This window comes from Prunus avium, chromosome 1 (genome assembly GCF_965620075.1).
Source record: "Prunus avium chromosome 1, drPruAviu1.hap1.1, whole genome shotgun sequence".
Lineage (NCBI taxonomy): Eukaryota > Viridiplantae > Streptophyta > Magnoliopsida > Rosales > Rosaceae > Prunus > Prunus avium.
This window is the reverse complement of record NC_142284.1, coordinates 40,808,778-40,829,484: the sequence shown is the minus strand read 5'-3', so window position 1 is coordinate 40,829,484 and position 20,707 is coordinate 40,808,778. Positions and strand designations below refer to the sequence as shown.

At 37.0% G+C, this 20,707-nt stretch overlaps 3 protein-coding genes across 5 annotated transcripts; all 3 read right to left on the bottom strand.

The window, feature by feature from the left end:
- Nucleotides 1-360: 360 nt before the first annotated feature.
- On the bottom strand, nt 361-8,901 carry AMY3 (alpha-amylase-like 3). Of its 2 annotated transcripts, XM_021951900.2 has the most exons (14): nt 8,584-8,901; nt 8,142-8,272; nt 7,956-8,010; nt 7,760-7,882; nt 7,514-7,634; nt 6,606-6,961; nt 6,326-6,352; nt 5,103-5,761; nt 4,490-4,679; nt 3,587-3,693; nt 2,525-2,774; nt 1,809-1,931; nt 1,072-1,239; nt 361-954 (listed from the first exon to the last, which is right to left on the bottom strand). In XM_021951900.2, the coding sequence occupies exons 1-14, from the start codon at nt 8,851-8,853 to the stop codon at nt 796-798; spliced, it is 2,739 nt and encodes a 912-aa protein (XP_021807592.1). In that variant the 5' UTR covers nt 8,854-8,901; the 3' UTR covers nt 361-795. The 2 variants fall into 2 exon arrangements, with proteins under 2 accessions (XP_021807592.1, XP_021807593.1); XM_021951901.2 differs by lacking the exon at nt 6,326-6,352 and having other exon boundaries at nt 8,584-8,900.
- A 1,145-nt stretch (nt 8,902-10,046) lies between these two features.
- On the bottom strand, nt 10,047-13,413 carry LOC110751318 (mitochondrial outer membrane protein porin of 36 kDa). The gene is made up of 6 exons (XM_021951761.2): nt 13,170-13,413; nt 12,988-13,055; nt 12,363-12,473; nt 11,167-11,253; nt 10,810-11,018; nt 10,047-10,646 (listed from the first exon to the last, which is right to left on the bottom strand). The coding sequence occupies exons 1-6, from the start codon at nt 13,216-13,218 to the stop codon at nt 10,340-10,342; spliced, it is 831 nt and encodes a 276-aa protein (XP_021807453.1). The 5' UTR covers nt 13,219-13,413; the 3' UTR covers nt 10,047-10,339.
- A 3,647-nt stretch (nt 13,414-17,060) lies between these two features.
- LOC110751395 (hypersensitive-induced response protein 2-like) lies at nt 17,061-19,814 on the bottom strand. 2 transcript variants are annotated; one of them, XM_021951860.2, is made up of 6 exons: nt 19,657-19,814; nt 19,202-19,399; nt 18,904-19,024; nt 18,344-18,435; nt 18,185-18,281; nt 17,061-17,690 (listed from the first exon to the last, which is right to left on the bottom strand). In XM_021951860.2, exons 2-6 carry the CDS (start codon nt 19,388-19,390, stop codon nt 17,329-17,331), a joined length of 861 nt encoding a protein of 286 aa, XP_021807552.1. In that variant the 5' UTR covers nt 19,391-19,399; nt 19,657-19,814; the 3' UTR covers nt 17,061-17,328. The 2 variants fall into 2 exon arrangements, with proteins under 2 accessions (XP_021807552.1, XP_088102607.1); XM_088246481.1 differs by having other exon boundaries at nt 19,621-19,781.
- Nucleotides 19,815-20,707: the final 893 nt, after the last annotated feature.

Sequence of the window (20,707 nt, the reverse complement as noted above, 5' to 3'; positions counted from 1 at the left end):
TTGACTGAAGTTTCAAGGAATACTACAATAAATAAGCTTAAATAAAACTGCTATAATCGGCTCAGTGTCCATGGAGAGAGACTCATGCAATGAGGATAGCACTTTTTGGTATCCCCGGCCAATAACACAATGACACGGGGAACCAATAACACAATGACACGAGGAAGTTATCCCACGTGTCATTATGTTTCCATTACTAAAAAAAGTTATTTTTGTGATGCACTAATTAAAACATTATGAGTTTTTTAAAATATTTTATATACAAGCGATATTGGGGAGGAGGGAATCAAACCTAAGACCTCATGAACATGAGTAAATACTCTTAACCTCTTGAGCTACAAGCTCCATGCAATTAAAACATTTTTAGTTAAAAACATTGCTTTATTAATTAATCAATGAACAATAACTTGTTTACACATTAATGGAATATACACCAGAACATGTTTTTGCATAGAAGGAATCACAATAAATATCAATAGTGTAATGATGGAAACACTGCCCTTTTGAACCTAAAACATGCTCACCACTTCTACACCTAGCCGACTGGCTGCAATTTTCTATTGCTGAAAGCAGGTCTTTCCGATCGTCTCTTGAGCAATCCCTTGAACTCCGGAAATGCATGGCAAGAAAACTTCAATTCAAGGTTCTCAGCCAGACCTCCAGAGAGAAGTACATATTATTCTATCTTGGCACCCTTTGATTTGCTTAGATGTAAAATATGGGAACGAACTTATTGAATCATCCTGCAATCAACTTTTATATACTCATAGCTACATAATATCGTTGTGGACAAAGTTATGATGCTTCCCAGACCTTGTAGTCTTTGCCCTCCGCACTTTTAGACCATGTTTGAGGTCCACTTGGGGGTTCATAGTGACCTGGTCCGATTTTTACGGCAACTTTTTCATCAACAATGGCCGCATACACGTCTCTTTCTGCCTTGGTAATTTTAACCTATATTGTAAAATGAAAAATCAAATCGATGCTTTGATAATATGTTCCACAGAAGAACGGAAACAGACATCTAGTTTGATAGTGAATGAAGCCTACAACTTGGTTATTGATACTTACTCTACTCCGACAGTTAAGCTTGTTCCGGTTTCTCAGAGAGAGTAGAGCTTTAATTTCAGAATGGTAGTGAGAGAAAATGTGGTCATAGAAAACTGTCGGTGTTCCTGGATGAGTCAGAATGTAAGCATATCCTTGCATTTCTTTATTTTGAGGAAACCTCCAATGACCCTTCAAAAGGAAAGAATGAAAGTAAAAATTTGTAGCTGGTTACTCCTAAAATATCAAAAGTAACGATTACACTATAGAAAGGTCCAAACACTACTCTCTGCTCTCCACTTATCTGAATTCCTGAAAAGAAGGTTGGAGGAGCAAGAGATAACTCAAGATATATGGTGATCCATCCAGAATGTAAAAGAGACCAATTCCATCACTTGGGAAGAGCTCATATGGAAGGGCCCATTTCAAACCCAGGTAGTGAACTTTAAGTTTTCTAGCAAAGAGGTCTTAAAACGACAACAAAATTTGAAATCATCTACAGGATTTCTCATGAATGTCGTCTACAAATAAACGTTGCCCCTTATTTAAGGAAAACAATTCAGTGTAGGAAAATGCCTTCATTCTCAATTGGATTGTATCATGTTAAAAGGTAAAATTTAGAACAATGTCCTACCCAAGCTTGAATCTGATACGGGCTGTTGGATGTAGGTGGATTTTACCCTCAGCTGCCCGATAGGGACAGATCAATATTCTTCTTGGCTAGAAAATAACAGGGGATTCAAGATCAAAGAAGTTCAAACCTGAGTAGAACCAGTATCGTGATTCTCTATGAAAGTGACAGCACGAGATGGCCACCATCCAAGAACCCCTGGAGGCTTTCCCTTCTGATCTGATAATCGCCAATACTCGCATCTTTCCAGTGCCTACAAAATATATTCTATGTGAACAAAAGTATCATACAAACATGGAAAGCAAATAACTATGGTTTATAGACAATGGCTAGTGTATCCAAAAGCATATCATTCTTCAGAACAGTTACTGAACCTCTTGACTGGACATCGAACAAAATCAGATTATAAAAGGAAAACAAGCTAATATAGTTGATCATATCACATATACGCATTCGAGTATTATGTACCACTTAAAATGCTAACTTTAGGCCAACACTTGAGGTGCAAACTAGGTCCTTTCTAAGTAGGGTGTGCACTCTCAAAAGCCCTTTTTCTTTGATTTAGAAACATGGTTTGCCACTAGGTGATACTGCTTCTTATGGAACAACCAGAATTCTGCCAAAAACTATAAGCAATATTTTACTATAATGCCTGATAATGCGGCACCTACTAAATGGATGCTAAAATTCAACACACAAGTCAACACTATAGTATGAAGAAAAATAAAATTAACATAAACCTATGAATCAATACAAGCCCATCTGATACCACTGTGGTGTACTATAGGGACCAATTGAGTACAAAATTGGCAGTTGCAATTTAAAATTACAAAGATGAACACTTACTGCATGGAGAATCCCTTTTGTTGTGACATCAAATGCACCAGCAGTTCCATTAGTAGCATTGATCCAATCAACAATTCTCTGCCTGTGTGCATCTTGATTGTGATCCATTTCACCATATGTATAACATAGGGAATCCCAATACTCGCCTACAGCAAAGTAGGGCTCAGTAGAATCTATGTAGTCCTTGACATAACCACCCCAAAATCCTCTAACAAAATCAAGCCTCCATCCGTCATACCCAATTTCTTCCCTGTGACAGTCACTCATACGTTTACATCAAAATGATAGAGTAAACTTTCAACATATGCAGCATAAGGGAAATGCACTTCAATACGATAAAATATAACAAGTCCATAATTTTTGAAGGAACGTCCATAAATATTAAATGTGAAGGCCAAACTGATATTGTACGTCAGCATATGTATAAGAAATGTGTGAGACAACCTCATCTCAAGAACTCTTGAAATATTCAATTCAAGAAAAGGAGAAGTATGAAAAGAACCAATTGCTTGTTGGAAAACCCAAATTAGAAGCAATTCACTAGAAAGCATAAAATGGCCCCATGGAAAGAAAAGACAACCAGTAAAAGTATACTACATTTTTCTCGTCAAAATAAAAACAATGTAAGTTTATACCATCAATGAAACCTTTAACAGACTGCCTTTAAACTCAAAAGACCATGAACCCACTCAAGAAGACATCAGTACATTTATTTCTCAAAAGAACAAAGGGTCTCAAGGCTAGGTGGCAACTAGGACTTACTCTATGGAAAATCCTGAGAAATGCTATGAGACACCCCTTGAAGGTACTAGACCTCTACTCTAATTTCCATAGCACAATAACTCAAGTCTATGATCTAGCATGTGAATGTGCCCGAACTAACACACGTCCTATAACAGAGAGATGATCTAGCTTCAGGATCTACTTTTTAGTTTCTAGGATGTGCATTTCTCTTTTACATACAGTATTTGTGTTTAGTGATAGTGTGATACAAATCTTAAGTTGAATTCTCAAATAATAAGAACATCTTAGGAAATGGAGTAAATAGTCCAGACTATTAACCTTAGCCAGTGTAACCATTCTTTGATATCCTTCCTCACAAAATCTTGTGAATGATCAATGTTTGGAGCAGCATGAAAACACTCCCCACTACTTTTATTGCCCCTGCCCTGTATAACAGAAAGAAGGCATTTTCACCAATCTCAAAACATACCGCATACAAAATGTCACCAAGATAACGTACTAGGCAAACTTCGGCATATAAACATACACTCTGCACATATGATAGACATACGAAGGCAATTCCATAAGCTGCAAGGTTCACACTTTTTACCCCTTCAACAAAAGTAGTCTAATACAAATCTATAAGTAATATAATTTCTTCTTCCTACATATCACATTTATTCTATATTACTTTTAGTAACCTATAGAGATTACAAAATACTTTCCAAAATTAGTATCCAATCAACCATAAAATGAACAGACCTAGACAATCAGTTTTTTAACTATACATGTGAAGAAAGGGGGACGGAAGAAGATAGTCTAAAGAACAGGTAACATGTTCCAGTAAAGAGTTCTTTTCATTATTCATATTATTGAAATCAAACACGAATTTAGGGTCACCGTTTGGTCGATTTGGACCATAAATGCACTATGTTTGTCCCCTGTAATGCTGAGCACCGTGAACATTCCAGAAACAAATTTCAGGTTACTTTGTATGATTGTCACATGCTAGCAAGGTCATATTCTACCGTATCACACGAGCACATCTGTGCACATGAAATAAACTGCAGCATCACATGCTAACAAGTTCATAAACTACAGTATCAGATGTACACACGTGAGCACATGAAATAAACTAAATATCATGTCTCTTTCTGAGCATACCCATGAACATTCTAGAAATCAAATTAAGACGGACACAGAAAATTAAAGAACTGAAAATGTGGAAGAAAAAATAAATACCTGAAAATGTGGATCGTCGGCAACAACTGCACGAGCATCCCAATTTAAACGACCACCAAAGATATTCCAAATACCATTTTCATTCTGATAATCTGCACAACGGTGGTTCAGCACAGCATCTCCAAGAACTTTTATACCGACTTTATGGAATGTCCTCACAGTCTCCTTCAGTTCGTCAATATTTCCATATCTGAGAAGTATGAGACAGCAGCAATCAGTACTTTTTAGTTTTTACAGTATACTCTATACAATGATACTAACTAGCATCTCTTATATGAAAGTTCAATATGAAGACTAGAAAAGAAAAGTAACCCTCTGAACCAAATAAAAGGAAATTTACTACCATTCCCATAAACGATAAAGAATGAAACCTTAAGGTTCAACAAGTGATTGGTATGTTGATCAGAATGTGCATAAACCAAGCAAGCAGAGGTATGCCAAACTATCTTTTTTTTTTCAAGAGATGTTACAAAAATAGTTATAAATTTTTGAAAAACACAAGTGAAAATAGTAATCAAAGTGAAAGCATTACAGAGCTAGCTCAATTATTTGGAATGAAGTATGAAGACCATGACAAAATTATTATGTGTATTATGAATTTAAGATATGGTACCTGGAGTTCAGATTATATAAATCCTTCGGCATGTACCCTTCAGGTGACACAGAGTCTGTAGGGGGTGGTAACCAAATCACAGTGAAACCTAGTGAAGATAATTCTGCAGCTTTACTTTGGAGTTCCATGTACCATCTTCCAGATTTATGAGATTCCCAGTTAAAACCTTGGCACAATATTTCAAAACCTGTGCCTGTCCCTGAGCATATTTTGGCGGGGGCTTTCAATTCTTCAGTCTCTGAAATTGCTTCCTCTGTGAAAGTTGGAACAGTGCTTCGGAAGATACTATAGGCTTCGGAAGCCAATTTTTCTATTTCTTGAAGAATGCTTTCTTGTGCTTCTTTGGACTTTGTCTTTTGATTCTTCTCAAGGGAAATGTCACTCACCAAGTTCCTTATTTCATTTATTATTCCATTGGTATATGCAGTAAATTTTTTTTCTTCAACTGCTTCTGTACTACTGTCAGGTACCTTTGCATCTTCAGATGGAACCTCTCTTGGTAGAGCAATTGAGTGATTTGAGCTGGACAGAGGGATGTAGAAGTCATTGCCCGCACATTTCAACCACATACTTTCATTTAGTTTGAAAACAAAAAGAAATCCTGCGAGTCCTTCTTCCAAAGTAAACAATGCCCAACATCCTTTTCCACCCTCTTTTTGCTGCACACAGGATACCCATGAGAATTCGACCAAACAAAAAAAGGATACCCATGAAAATAACAAAATTGATCAAGAAAATAATCCATTATTGATCAGCTTAATTGAAAATTTCTCAAGTAGGCACAACACAACTAGGAAACCTTGATTTTAAAGGTGTTTTTTTCTGGAGAAGAACATATAGTATAATGACAGTAAATTTAAGATTAATGATTAACCAAACAATTGCAAGCATGAAGATGATTATGGCCAGAACTTATATGCATTCACCATTTCTCTATCATCTAAATAATGTACACCAAGTACGTGTGCACTGAACTGCTAACAAAATCTTCAGATTGGGTTTTGATCATATAAATGCTCTCAAAAACAATCCCATGTCTCCATTGTTCAAAATCATGCTCCAACCAACACAAAGGTATTTGTATGCCTGAAGAGTTATCTAAAACTAACAATGTAGCATGAGTTTCATGATCTTCAAAGATGATGACCTAATTAGTAATTTAAGTAGAAATTTAAAAGGTACATATTTGTGCATGATCAAGTGAGCACAAACTCGCACTCAACTCCTTGATCTCCAGTTATTATGTTGTCCTGCAAAAGTATTCGAAATTGTTTCTTTGAGCAAAAATCTAAAATTTTAAAAAAAAAAACAGAAAGAAATTAACAGTGATCCCGTAATTAGAATAGTAACATTGTGATAATATCTAAAAGCGGTATATATATATTCAATGTTATATTACCAACAAAAACAAAAAACAAAAAAAAAGCCAATAGCAAAGCCATCAAGAAATAATCGCACAAGAAAGGGGAGGGAATAGAAAAGAAAAGAAAAGGTCATAGAAACCTGTAATCGAGTCCGCAAAGCCTTGTCCTTGAATACTACTGTTTCTGGTGGGTGTGGGGCAGCTGGAATTTCCCATCTTTTAGTATCATCTCTACAAACTCCCCAGTGAACAACAACATGATCAGGCAAATCTGTTTCTAAGCATAGAAGATTCTTAGCAGTCTCAGGACACTTCCTTACAGAAACAGTTACTGAATTATTCACAGCAATTTCTTTTGCAATAGGCAGTTCTTCATAGAACTCTTCTACACGCCTAGTTTTCTGTTGAGGGTCTCTGGATTCATTGCTGCTATCTTGATCTTTGGAGTGCGATGATTCTGCTTTGACAAACACATTTGATAGCTTTCCCAAAGCTCCTAGAATTGAAAAGGAGACGAGCAACTTTCTTTCAGTTCAAGTTGGATAACTCTGGAGAAAAACTGAAGATCATAAACCAACCACCCATAACCCACCTCCACAGCCGACAAGAGTGGGCATGTTTGGCCTATACAACTTAGTAGCAGTGACTGCGAGACAGCCACTTGGCTCAACTATTGGCATTGACATAAATTCACGCTAGATAAACTTAGGAAGAATTCATGCTACTAAACAACACCTGATTTCCATTTCAGTATATAACTACAAGAATAACTAGACAAGGAATCATTTATACATATTGACCTTACTAGTCTGTTTTGAAAGTGGGTCCTGTCCTCAATTTATTTTTTAAAGATGTATAGAAACAAGGGAGTCAGTTTCACTCTTATGTTTTACTAGGACACTCATTACTCCTCCAGGATTTTGTTACACCATTTCTTGGAAAATCACAAATTGGTTCAGGCTGCAAATCGTTGGAAAGCATAAAAGATCCAACAGTATTACGTACAAAATAAATCAAGTAGACCAGAGAATAGAATGGCTTTGACAACCTGGCCATGCGCCCAAGCCCCATTTTGCTCCAACCACATTGTCATCCTCTTGCAGGTAGTCCACAAGAGGCACTCTAAAATCTCTCCCTCTGTGCTGATAAAAAGCACCAGTTTCTTCATCCTGCACCACCAAAACCCCCCAACAAGGGCAGAAATTCTCACTAAAAGATGCATAACATTATAACAGCCAGCATATCTAACATAAAGGGACGAAATTCTCAACTGTTAATAGTTGAAAATTCGAACCTTGAGAACAAAATTTATCGCTGCAATTGCACTGTTGGGTTTAACATCAATCTTCACTTCATGAGATTGATCACCTCCTACGGGCGACGCTGATTTATTCAAGGGTGTATCTATTGCATAGTCCTGAAATTCCACATGTATTTCAAATTCATATTGAACGGAGCTCCACAATCAAACTTAAGAACCCAATACATACCTTGATGGGAATTGAACCAGGTGGCCTCATTTCACTAGGAGGTTGATCCCATTCACTGCAAAAAAATACATTTGCATTCTTTAAGTTATTATGAGATTAGTATAACACCATGGAGAGAGAGAGAGAGAGAGAGAGAGAGAGAGAGAGAGAGAGTAATTGCAATCTAACATTAAGTGGAAGCTTTACCTGCCAACGTCGTCAACATAAGAAACTCCCCAGTGAAGAACCCATTTTCCAGGAAGACTACAACCAACGGTCAGCATCCAATTCTTGGCTTTCTTCCCATGATCTAATCTGACAAAGATCTTCCCCTCCACCTACAAGTTCAAGTAGACTAAATAAGACATCGCTAAAACTCAGAAATAAAACTTGACGCTCTGTATGGTAGCCGAGAAAACAGAGGAAAGAGTAAAATTTATAAGAAATAAACGAACACCACTACAAGTTTCCAGCTTCGAAAACACTGATCATCAAGAGAAATTGCAGAGCTTCAAATTCAAGCTCAAAAGTCTCTTTTCTTGCTTATTTTCAAATTCAATCTCAATAGTTTCTTTTCCCTGAATACAATACAAACAGATTCGACAAACCAACAGAAAAAGACGACGACCCAGAAAGGAAAAGCTCAAACCACTTCAGTCCGCTTGAGAGGAAAGGTCTCCTTGAAGAAGAGGTCGGTCGATTCAAAGGTCTCGACTGTAGCTGCGTCGGTAGAGGCAGCTCTGAGAGTGAGAGCCCTGGGAGTGGGAGGCTCGAAGTTGCAGAAGCTCCTGCCATTGTAGACCAGCTTCTTAGGCAAAGCATTCAAAGAGCTGAGCTTGAATGACTTCGATGGAGGACGGTAGCTGGGTTTTTCTCTGCGATAGTAGTGGAGAAGAGGCTCTATTCTAACCGTCGACATTGTTTGAGCCACGCCACTGAGACTATGGAAATGAAACGAAATTTATGGACATTATTAATGAAGGAACGAGACAGGTGGAACTCTATTTATTTAGCTTTTTCCATTTTTTAAAATTTTATATTATTTATCAACGTTGCTGTAAAAACCACGCTGACTGTATGCGAATAAGATGCATAATATAAACTAGCTCATAATTTTTGAAGTGATATTTTTATTTTCAATGACAAAAATTCTAAAATAAATAAATTTAAAAAATTTAAACAAGCCCAACCTTTTTTCTTTTTGGTGAGCAAGAACATCCCAAATTTGGAAACCCCATAAAATAAATAAATAAAAGAATAAAGCACGCCCAGTCCTTTGCTTTTTGGTGAGCAAGCGTGCCGACTTCGACTACGGGTCAAATAGATATTTAAGAGCGTCTTGTTTTTTTCTGTGGATTGAATTATTAAAGCATTTATGTTTTTCCGTGTCAAAAAATAATTACACTTTTTGAAGCTTTTTTTTAAAAAAAGAGTTAGAAAGATAAATAGAGAATACTTACACACACGGGTACCATAAGGGCTAGAACTCAAGAGTCTCAAAACCACTTGAGCGCATACCAAAGTTCCGGGCCAATTCAACTAACACATCATTGGTACTTTTTGAAGCACATTTCAAATGCGTGCAAAAGAGAGAAAAGAAAAAATCATATGAATAACTGCTTCATAAGAATTTTATTTTTTTTATAGATAAAAGTCATGCCAGATATTTTCATCGCCACTTGATTGATATGCTCTCCACAAGAAAGAAAATGAACATCATTATGTACTGTGAAATATTTACGTTCACGCAAATAGTATCATTGGATATTCTTTAGTCTTTTTTTCCCTTTCACTAAGGTCGGGTCATGGGAACCTTTTGTCCATGTACACATGCGTAAGGCATTTTTTGTATCGTTAAGAGATTTGTGCACTTAAGAATCAGATTGCGAGATTCAAAGACAAATTAACCAAAAAAGTCGGATCGTCTTTGCATAAAAACCTGAAACTTGATTGTGATATCGGAAAGGGTTGAAACAGCTCTTTGTGTTCCATCTAAGTAACACATAAACAAAACTGAACCCTTGCTTCAAATTAATCCTGAATCTGCAACGTCATTATGTAATTGCAGAACCAGAGGAGAAATATTAAGACTCGGAGGGTAGAACTTTGGGATGCATGAAACTATCAGGTGACGAAACTCCCCATTAAAATTGTGTTTAAACTTCGAAGTACACCCTCCATTGACTTTGGGATGGCCGGAAATTCGGAAGGAATATGATATCGGTCCGTGCCAATTATTTTATACAACCCATTACCACCAAGATATGAAATGAAAAACGAATAGCACCACAATAGGACCACAAGTTCATCAGAGAAAATTCTTCTTCTATCTAACTACCCTTATTGCCCTCCACCATGCAAAAACTGAACCCACCTTCCCATTTGCACCGGATACCCGCTTAAGCCTATGGCTTGAGTGCCAAGGCCAAACCGATCTTTGCACTCTTTTCGATTGCCCGGGTATCAACCTCTCCTGAGATGGTGAAGAAAGATTTGGGGCGCCACTCATGCTGGATGAGAGCACTTGCCCTGCCATAGTTATTCACACGACCCTTCACTGTGGTTAGGGGGTCAAGCGCATGCTGAGTTCCAATTGTGAGACTGTTTTCATTGCTTGAAAAGCTATGGGAGAGCTCCGCGCCAACAGCAGTGTTGGTGAGTGGACTTACAGTGTGGTAGTAGGAGGCAGTAACAGTGTCGGCTTTATCATTCCTGTATGCATCAACAATATCAGTAGATCACACAAAGAAGCCCATCAGCATGAACATTACACATGCAATAAGCACATCAGCCTGAAATACACATGCAATAAGCACCACTCAACTGAAATAAATCTCTTTCAGTTTTTTGTTTGGGCATCAAAAGAAGTACTCACAGTATAAGGGAAGCAATGAGATCAGTATGGGTGAAATTCAACCCTGCATTCCATTTTGTGAAGTTTCCAGAGGCTGTATCAAAGGAAAGATCTGTTCCAAGCGAGAGAAGATTGTTCCCAACAACACCAGAAAAGTTAACAATCGGATTGGCAGTCAACCCAATGCTAGTACTTATTCCAGCATACTCATGCTGATATTGGAGCTCCACCTGTTTAACAAAATACCCAAGTTTGGACCATAAATCAATGATTCTCATGCACATCAAACCCAATATGACATGCAGCAATAGAGCAAAAATGTTCACATCTTCAACAACATTAACTAATAAGTCAAGAAACGGACACTATGATTCTTACCTTGCCAGATCTCTGGTCAGGTACAATAAAGCTAAAGATTGCCTTTAGACCAGGTGCAGGCTCATCAATGGTAATGGTTGTGCGAAGCTGCATGTAACAGGCAATTATAAGTCAAAATATCATAGTATGAACTTCATATTCAGATAAACAAATTACTTCATTCACATAACTTTTTTTCCTGTTCATCACATGAAATTTACACATGCCAAAAAAAAAAGGAGAATACAAACATTTAAAGGCATAACTCTGGCTACAACCAATTAATCATAGAAGATAAGAACATAATTATAAGAGCCATACAAGAAGGAAAAATCAATGCATTTCAATTGACACAATACTAACAGCACCTTATGCAATGAGTAACGAAATTCATAACAATTTTGGCCTGTACGGCTGAAATAACACCATCTAGGCCCCGTTTGGTTCACAGAACGGATTTGAGGGGAAATCACTTCCCATGTCATTTCCCAAGGGATGGAAAATGGAAGATTCCTTTCCCATGTTTGGTAATGCTGGGAAAGTAACCAGGAGATATCACTTTATTTCCTTTCCCATGTTTGTTTTGAGTAGGAATGGAAAACAAAGTTTGTATATTGTAATTCTAAATTGTAATTCTGAAAAAAGAATGCATTTAATGATATATTGTAATTCTAAATTGTTGACGGGTCAAAATGGTCATGAAAAATGTGCATTTAATGCTGGCCCATTTTCCCAAAGTTTCCCATGGGAAGGGAAAATGAAACCCAAGGGGGGAGGAGGGTTACATTTTCCCCCTATTTTCCCATGTGACAGGCAACCATTTCCCATGCATGGACTTACCAAACATGGGACAGCAATTGATTTCCCATCCCCAGGCCTGCTTTCCCATGAACCAAACGCAGCCCTAGTGTGTTTATGGTCTTATCTAGTAGTTGGGGAAAAAAACAGAGCACTTAAAATGATAAAACAAAGTCTGCTTCGGAAATTTTATATAACAATTTTTTATGTTTAATTACATGGAGCATCGCTTCCATGTACATTAGCAAACAAACCCAAACAAATTCATTGTACCATCCATCCAACAAGTGAACCAAGCAATTGTAAATTCAAGGCCCCGGGGTTTCTGGTTAACACATTGATTTATTTACACGAGAAGAAAAGATGCTCAATGGAGAGGGGCAAATTAAACAGACATGTGATAAGCTGTTTTGACTTACATTAGAGTCAGTGTCAACTTTTACATCAGTTGTGATGTTCTTGTTCTTCAGCTGAGTGCTCACATCTCCCAGATAGAGGTCACCCTTCCTAATTCCAGTTGAACTGATTGCCTTGAGAAGTACAATGAATCAAAATAACAGAAGAAAGCAAAGTCAGATAAAATGAAAAGATATAAAACTTAGATGTAAATCATACACTACAAGCATCCAGAAGCCAGTACAACATACATTATAATTCTCTTTTCCAGATTACCCACGATCCAACAGGTTATTTATCATTTAGCTTAAAAACAATCATTCAGTCCTCTAGATTCAACACACAACTAGACCTTCCATTTGTTTGACCAGAAAATGTAAGAATATTATTTAACTGTAAGTATTTTATTTTGATGGTCAAACTCAACTTAGCTCAGCCGTACACATCAGGAGCTTTAAACTATTCGATACAGTAAAATAAAGCATGGAGCTCAGTATATTATTTATTTCTTATTCTAGTTTCAACTGCTTTCTCAGCAACCAAACAGAAAAAAATTCGAACAATGAGATGCATATTCCTTTCGCGGATAAAAATGAAAACATCAAAACCGGAATAAAAATAAAAAATAAAAAGAAACTAGAAGCTTACAACTCCAGTAGAAGTGTAAGTTGTAACGGTGAACTTGTGGTCGCTTTGGTAATCCTTGTAAAGAAGATCTGGGGGGAAAAATAAAAATACATATTTATCAGCGAAAAAGAAAAATATCGATAAAAATTGGAAAATACAATTTGTCTGAAAAATAAATTAACAGAAAAATGAAAAGGATGAACCTCTGGCTTTCTTGCCGATATCCAAGTAGAGACCGGGGCCCTTCACCATGATTGTTTCTCGAGAAAATTCGAAAGGAAAATTGTAGAGAAAGTGAGAGGGGTATTTGTGTTTGGCTCAGCTGTTGATAGAAAGACAGACTAGAGAAGAAGCATAATGTGTATAATCGAAGAAACCCTAGAATCAGTGTTTGTTGGGAGGACAGATTTGGACCGTTGGATCTTGGGTTCGGTAGAGGTACGGCTTTTCTGGCCGTTGATATAAAGAAAGGTCTTGGTGCTTTTATAACCTCGAGAATCGTAGGGGAGGTTGTGTTTGGCATATTCGCCTTTTTGGTGCTGTTTTGTGACACGTTGCTGAAAAAAAGAATTTTGTTTTTTCTCCCGTGCTGTTTTCTTTTCTTGAGGAACAGTCTTGATCATTTAAACTTGATACTCGTACAAAGAATTGTACAAAAAATGATAATTTAAACTTTTGTTCATGTGTCTACTAATACCATCTCTAGTAGGCAAGTATTTCCATTAAAAATATTTAGTAATATATTTATTCTTAGTATTATTGTTATAGATAAATACTATACCATTTAATTTCTATAAACAAATTCAAAAAAACACCCTATTATTATCGAGTGCTATTTTCCTTTTACCATTTCCCCTGTGCCCCCATATTTCTCTTCTTATATTTTTTTATATGTGTTACATGACTTAACATAAATTTAACACTGTTAACTTTATTGAAAAAAACAAACTCCATTTCCTTGCCTCATCTATTCAGCAAAAACCTTGCCTTTGTTTTTGCTGCTCCAGACCAAGTTCATCAAATCCGCCAAGGGTTTGTTTATGGCTTCATGGGATGATGGACCGCAAGTTATATATAATCTCCACCACCACACCCATTCATCAGACCCGCCATCTCACTGTGTCCATTTGCTTCAAGAAACTCTTAAACCCATATAGATAAAGTGCTTCCATGAAATATTTGTCCCAAGGAAACGTCAATCGAGCACTGCTCTGCTTTGAAAGAGAGGGAGATCAAGAGGGACGCAGAGAAATCAAAAGGGGGGTGGGGGGAGAGAGAGAGAGAGAGAGAAGGGGGGCAGAGGTAGAGAAAAGGAGGCTTTGCCGATGGTGAGAAGGAGATGGGGTTGCTGCCGGCTGGTTTGGGGTTGCTGAGGATTGGGGGTGGTGGGGGTGGGGGGTGGGGGGGTGTTCGCTCTTGGGTCTTTTTTTTCCTTCAATTTTTAGTTTTCATTTTTTAATTTAATTAAACTTAACACTGTTAACTTAGAGTTAAATGGAAGGACAAATGTCAAAAAGTTATATGGGTGATAAGTGGGCACAGGAGAAATGGTAAAAGGAAAACTGCACTCACTATTACCAACTAGGATTCGGATCCTCTGCTCTAATTTTCTCTGCCATGATCTGCTATACTTTTGTTCCCCATACGCCACATCATTAAAATTTAATCTAACGGATTTAAAAGTTGACACATCAAAAACTCAATTTACTCCTAATTAAAAAAGAATAAAAAAACCATAACACCCAACTAACTGTAGTTAACGTCCTAAGCCCTCTTCTTCTTTTTTTTTCTTTTTTCTCCTTCTTGCTTCGTTCTGTCCTCCAGCTTTTTTTTTTTTTCTCTTCTCCTTATTCACTTTCTGTTCTTCTCCCAAAACCCACCCCTCCCCACCACCTGCCGTTTTCTTCTCCACCCATTCCCCCATGACAACCACCCCCCACTCCCAGGCCAATCCCCCACCCAACAGACCCCTCATCCCTTCTATTTTTTTTCACCCCCGAACCCAGCATGAGGTTATTGGTTAATACATTTTTCTTAATTGTTTTTTTCACCCCCGTGTAAGTGTATCGAATCTAGCTTTAATATGTATTGGGTCCTCGGGACAAGAATTCTATCCTTTTCTTCCTAATTAATATGTATGGGAGAAAAAAAAAAGAAAAAAAAAGAGAGGAGGACAGAACAAAGAAGAAGAAGAAAAAAAAAGAGCTTTGGATGTTAACTATTGAATAAAGAGAAGAGGACAAAACCTGAAGCAAGAAGGAGAGGAGCACAGAACCTGAAGCAAGAAGGAGAAAAAAAAAAAGAAAAAAGAGGAGGACGTTAACTACAGTTAGTTGGGTGTTAGGGTTTTTTTATTCTTTTTTAATTAGGAGTAAATTGAGTTTTTGATGTGTCAACTTTTAAATCCGTTAGATTAAATTTTAATGATGTGGCGTATGGAGAACAAAAGTATAGCAGATCATGGCAGAGAAAATCAGAGCAGAGGATCCGGACTATTTTTGAGTTTACTTAATATACTAATTTCCGGTATTACGTTTTGGTTTTGAGTGTTTTGGGTTTTTTTGTTAGGTTTTGACGTTGAGCTTATTTTAAGAAAATAACGGATCTCGTCCCAACAACTGGAGAAATTTTTGTAGGTACCCACCAATAAGAATAAGACACCTGTAATAATTTATTTTTAGCCTTTTAACTATTTCTTCCATTAGCATTCTTCTGTTAGCCTTCTTCCGTTAGCCTTTTAACTCTCTCTCCATTAGGCTTTTGCTGTCTTCCCATTTTTATTTCTCAATTCTCTCTTTTGTTCTCCAAATTTATCGAACTCCCCCTTGTTAAAATTCAAAGCACAATCTGAACAAAAGAGAGAATTGAGGAAGTTGAGGAGGTGGGTGTGGTTATAAGTTGGGGAGAGAGTGAGGGTTGGGTGAGGAGTTGATGGGATTTTGGGTGCACTTGGAAGTGTTGGGTTTGGGATTGGAGAGAGCACTGGTTTTGGATGCTTAGGGGTTTGCTCCAATAGTGGTATGGTTATTAGTCTTCTCATCTTCTTATTTGTTGATTTTCTGTACTTGTTATGTTGATTTGGTTTCAGGGGAAAGTGAAACAAATTGTTGGGTCCACCCGTTCGGATTCAAAGGAGAATGGGTATGCTCTTGTTGATTTGAGCAGAGCTGCAGCCATTGAAGCTATGCATGCCTATCCTTGTGGGTCTATGGTTGCCTTCTTGTTCTTGTAGATTCTATTGCTGTGTTCGAATTTTTCATTCAATTTTTTATTCAAATGATTGGAAGTAGTCTTCTGATAATTTATGCAAAGTGCTTCTTTGGATTGTTCTCTCAGTTTCAATCAAATGCAACTAGCTCTGGTGCAAATACAATTTAAGTTTACTAAGTGGCTGGAAATGAGTGTGGATTTTTTTAAAAAGAAAACGAAACTTAGCATCAGTATGCTTCGAAGGACTGACATCAAATAAATGCTAACTTCTGCAAAAATATAAGCTTCCCGGTATTATTCACAAAATAAGATTGTCCAGCAAGTCGAGTGCCTTGGGAGGGTGCCTATTTCCCTTAAAAGGCTAACGAAAGAAGGCTAATAGAAGAATGCTAACGGAAGAAATAGTTAAAAGGCTAAAAATAAATTATTACAGGTGTCTTATTCTTATTGGTGGGTACACCATATATCGGATACCTACAAAAATTTCTCCAACAACTGGGAAGTGTTGCATTCTCACCGTTGTAAAATAAAAAATTGAAGAAAATATTTCTGTTGAATAATTATCAGGTACCAAAAATTTAATTTCTTATTTGCAAGAATTCTTTCCTACCACTCGCCTCGTTAGAAAATGAGAGATCAAAACGTGGCATTTGTATATTTAATGATGGATGTGATTAGGTTTTTTCCTAACTTTTTTGAACAAATGGAATAGTTAAAAAAAAAACAGAATAAGAACGTAATTTTTTATACGTAAGTAGATTAAAAGGATTTACTGAACAAATTTAGAAGTTCAAGAAACTCTAGGCACGAAATCGAAAGGCAAAAAAAGCTAGCAAATTTTAAACACAATTCGAGCAAGACAATTCAAATAGGAAACACGCTCCAACAAAAACCAACCAAATATATTGAATCGCTTCTTCTATACTATATAAAGTTCAAACCCTTTAAAGGCCAGGTATCAACAAAGCATGGAGAAATCACCTACATATTATATACGTTATATGTCAAATACAAAAGAAACCACAATCTGAGATCCTAAAGCACACACAAACTTCTTTTTTTGGTGAAAGCACACACAAACTTCAGTCCTGCATAATAGCACTAATCGGAAGCTTAAAGAGCCGGCCTCCAACTTCGTACCATGTATTGACATTACACCTGAGGTGGATTTGCTTGAAGGAGGCCATCTCGTATCTGTGAAGCAATGTCTCTCACAGCACCGGGGCCGTGTGGGATGAAAACCGAATTGGACTTTGAGGATGCACCGATCTCCTTCATTGTGTCGAAGTACTGGGTCACCAGAACCATGTCCATGACATCCTTTGATGATGTCCCCGGCACATTCTCGGAGAAGGCCAGCACACTGTCTCTCAGCCCGTCCACAATGGCCTGGCGCTGCCTTGCTATTCCAAGCCCTGACAGATATTTGGACTCTGCCTCTCCCTCAGCCCGCTTAATCTGCATTATCTTCTCTGCTTCAGCTTTCTCAGTTGCAGCCAACCTCATCCTTGCAGCTATTGGTTATTGGAAAACATGCATATATTAGTCATTCTGCAGCCGTTATAACTTGAGAAAACTTCATTTTAAAAAACAAACTTAATTATTCTAAGCAAGACACTTTACTGCAAATGTCATTCTGTTTGTGTCCTACAAAAGGGAATCAATATTCCAAAGAGACCCATGAGACTTCCCGGTCTCAATACTTTTCTGGTTCCAGGGGTGCAATGCAGGAGACTCCTACTGCATACTGCATCCCAAGAATGGTTACCATCTTTCTGTTTTACACACACTGATGCTATTTGGATGATAGAAGTCGAAAGCCGTATAAGAGCAAACCTTCCTAATCCTTTTATTTACTAAATGCAACAGGGCTCAATTTTCATTAGCACTTGGTAAAGTTTCTAAATAAATGAATATCTTTACTTGGAATGGCATGCGAAAAAAAATAGCCTACAGAAAAGGAGTCAAAAAAACAGTGCATTCCATGTATCATATGTACATATTGTACCTGCATTTATCTCATTCATTGCTCTCTTCACATGCTCATCTGGTTCGATATCCACAATCAGTGTTTGAACTATCTCAAACCCATAATGTGACATGGCCTGCATATACACAATAAATTACCAAGGGAATTCTAAACCAAACAAAGCATACAGATCCACACCTTTTCAAGTTCTTCTTCAACAGCTTTGGCTATGTCATTCTTCTGCTCAAAGGTTGAATCTAGATCCAACTTCGGAACACTTGCCCTGATAACTGAAATGAAAAATAGAATTTTGTAAATTCTATCTGCAAGCTACAATCTAAAAAAACCACACTGTATTCCTCTCCAAGGTACAATGACACAAGAACAAGAATTAGCTAGAATTTCAAAGCAAAACCTCAAGCTAAGAAATATTCTACACCAGAATTCAAACGATACAAATGCAAAAAAAAGGAAAGCTTCTTTTTGTTTTTCCATCTCTGTTTCCAAGCAAATTTATGTTTTAGAAGTTCAAAATCAGATCTAAAAGAAAAATTAAATGAAAACCCCACCAAAACTTACAGAAAACTTATCACAATCGTTCACAAGCTGCACTATTTGCTACCCTGGGATAAATGATGAATCATGACACAATTGAACTAGCTATAAATGGATATCTCGATTGTTAGAAGGAAAAAAACGACAAACAAAAACCCACAAACTCATGAAAGTAATTACGAATTTCAGTAACAAATCCATACCATCAAAGACATAAGATTGGATCTGCCCTCTGGTATTGCTGAGCTTGTAAAAGGCATCTGAAGCCTTCTTAGCTAAAGCTCGGTATTGAATAGATGCAACCACAGTAACAAAAACGTTATCCTGAAGTGATACCATAGATCAGAATTGGCAGATGGATTGCACTTCTAATTCCTAGATCAGACCCTACACATAACTCTCACACAATAACATAGTAATGCTAAGAGACGCTCCTACTGTGTGTACTTAGAAGGTTATAGCAAAATCTTCATGTTGAAAGAGAATCTATATGAAACAAACCTTTGTCTTTGTTTCACAGCGAACATCCAATTGCTGCACACGTAAAGAGAGATGACCAGCTATCTGGCTACCCAAACACCAAGGCAAACAGTGACAACCAGGGTCAAGCACATCATCAAACTTCCCAAAAGTTTCTCTGATAGCAACAGTAGACTGGTCCACTTGAACACAACCAAGAGCTTGTCCCATTTTCGGATTCTGCCAAGAACAGTAAAATCAAGGTTATCCAATGGTAATTTGTAAATGCAGTTTTTGAATTGCGTTGCCAATAAATACTTAATAGCTATATAGGCTACCCAGAAGGCCTGTCATAAACTCTATGAATTTTTCAAAGAAACACAAGGCTCGAAAGCAAAATGTCAACAATAAACAAAAATAAATGTTTATCAAAGCCCCATCTGTTCACCAGGATCACCTACATGCTTTTGAATCAAACTTAAGTACTAATGGATTACCCAAGAAAGTCAAAACAGATTATATAAAGTCAAATGAAACATATGCTTCTTCAAACTTGAACAGAAGGTCAGTTGTATGTGCATTCCAATATCTAGAAAGAATTTGAAACCCGTATTTGTTAAATAAAAAACCTAGACAGACACTGCTTTTTATACACTCACAAAGTGATGAGGACAAAGATGCACGGGTGTGCACGTTTGTTTGCGTGTGTGGATTTATGCATACGTATGTAATGAGGTCACTGAACTAAACAAAGTTTACCCAGGTAGTATCTCAGACCTCAAATTATTGTTGTAACCACAAAAGGAAATAGTTGATGTCAACCCCAATTTCGATGAGCAAAACCATGAGAATGAACCTGACCATTTAATTCATAAAGTAGTATAGTTAACATTATCTAGTTTCTTGGTCAGAGTTAGAGTTGAAAATTTTAATTTGTTTTAGAAGAAAAGGATTACAATATTGTTTTCAACTTAAAGAAGGTTTATACACGCAACACTTGCTTAAAAAATAAGATATATTGTGTCACTGTATAATACTAGAAGCAACCTTTGACAAGTGCACGAATAACAAGATAAGGAAGCAAATATGATGAAATCTTCATTGGCCGTCAGAAAAACATATATAAACTACTGGATAACATGGATGAGCTGCCAAATGGAACAATTGGCTAACTGCTTCGACGCTGAATTGGTCAAGCGGAGTTGGGTTCTTACAAACCTAAGCCTTAAACAACTCAATTATGAAGCTAAAATGGGTTGTAGCAACTGTATATCTACAATTAAAAATAACACGAACTTGGTAGTCTTTTAGTTCTTTTTTCTTTTCAATGAATATCTTTTATAACCCATTCAAGCTGGCGAGGCGCGTGTATGTCTTGTGTGTGTACAGGAGACCATAGAGGCAATATTTATAAGTATCTTTAATAAATAATGCAAAGCAACCATATAAAGTAACAGAGAATAAAGAAAACAAACCAACACGAGAACAAAAGCCAATTAAGTAAAGCGTTAAAGGCGAACTCTATGATAAAACTAACATATGTCTCAG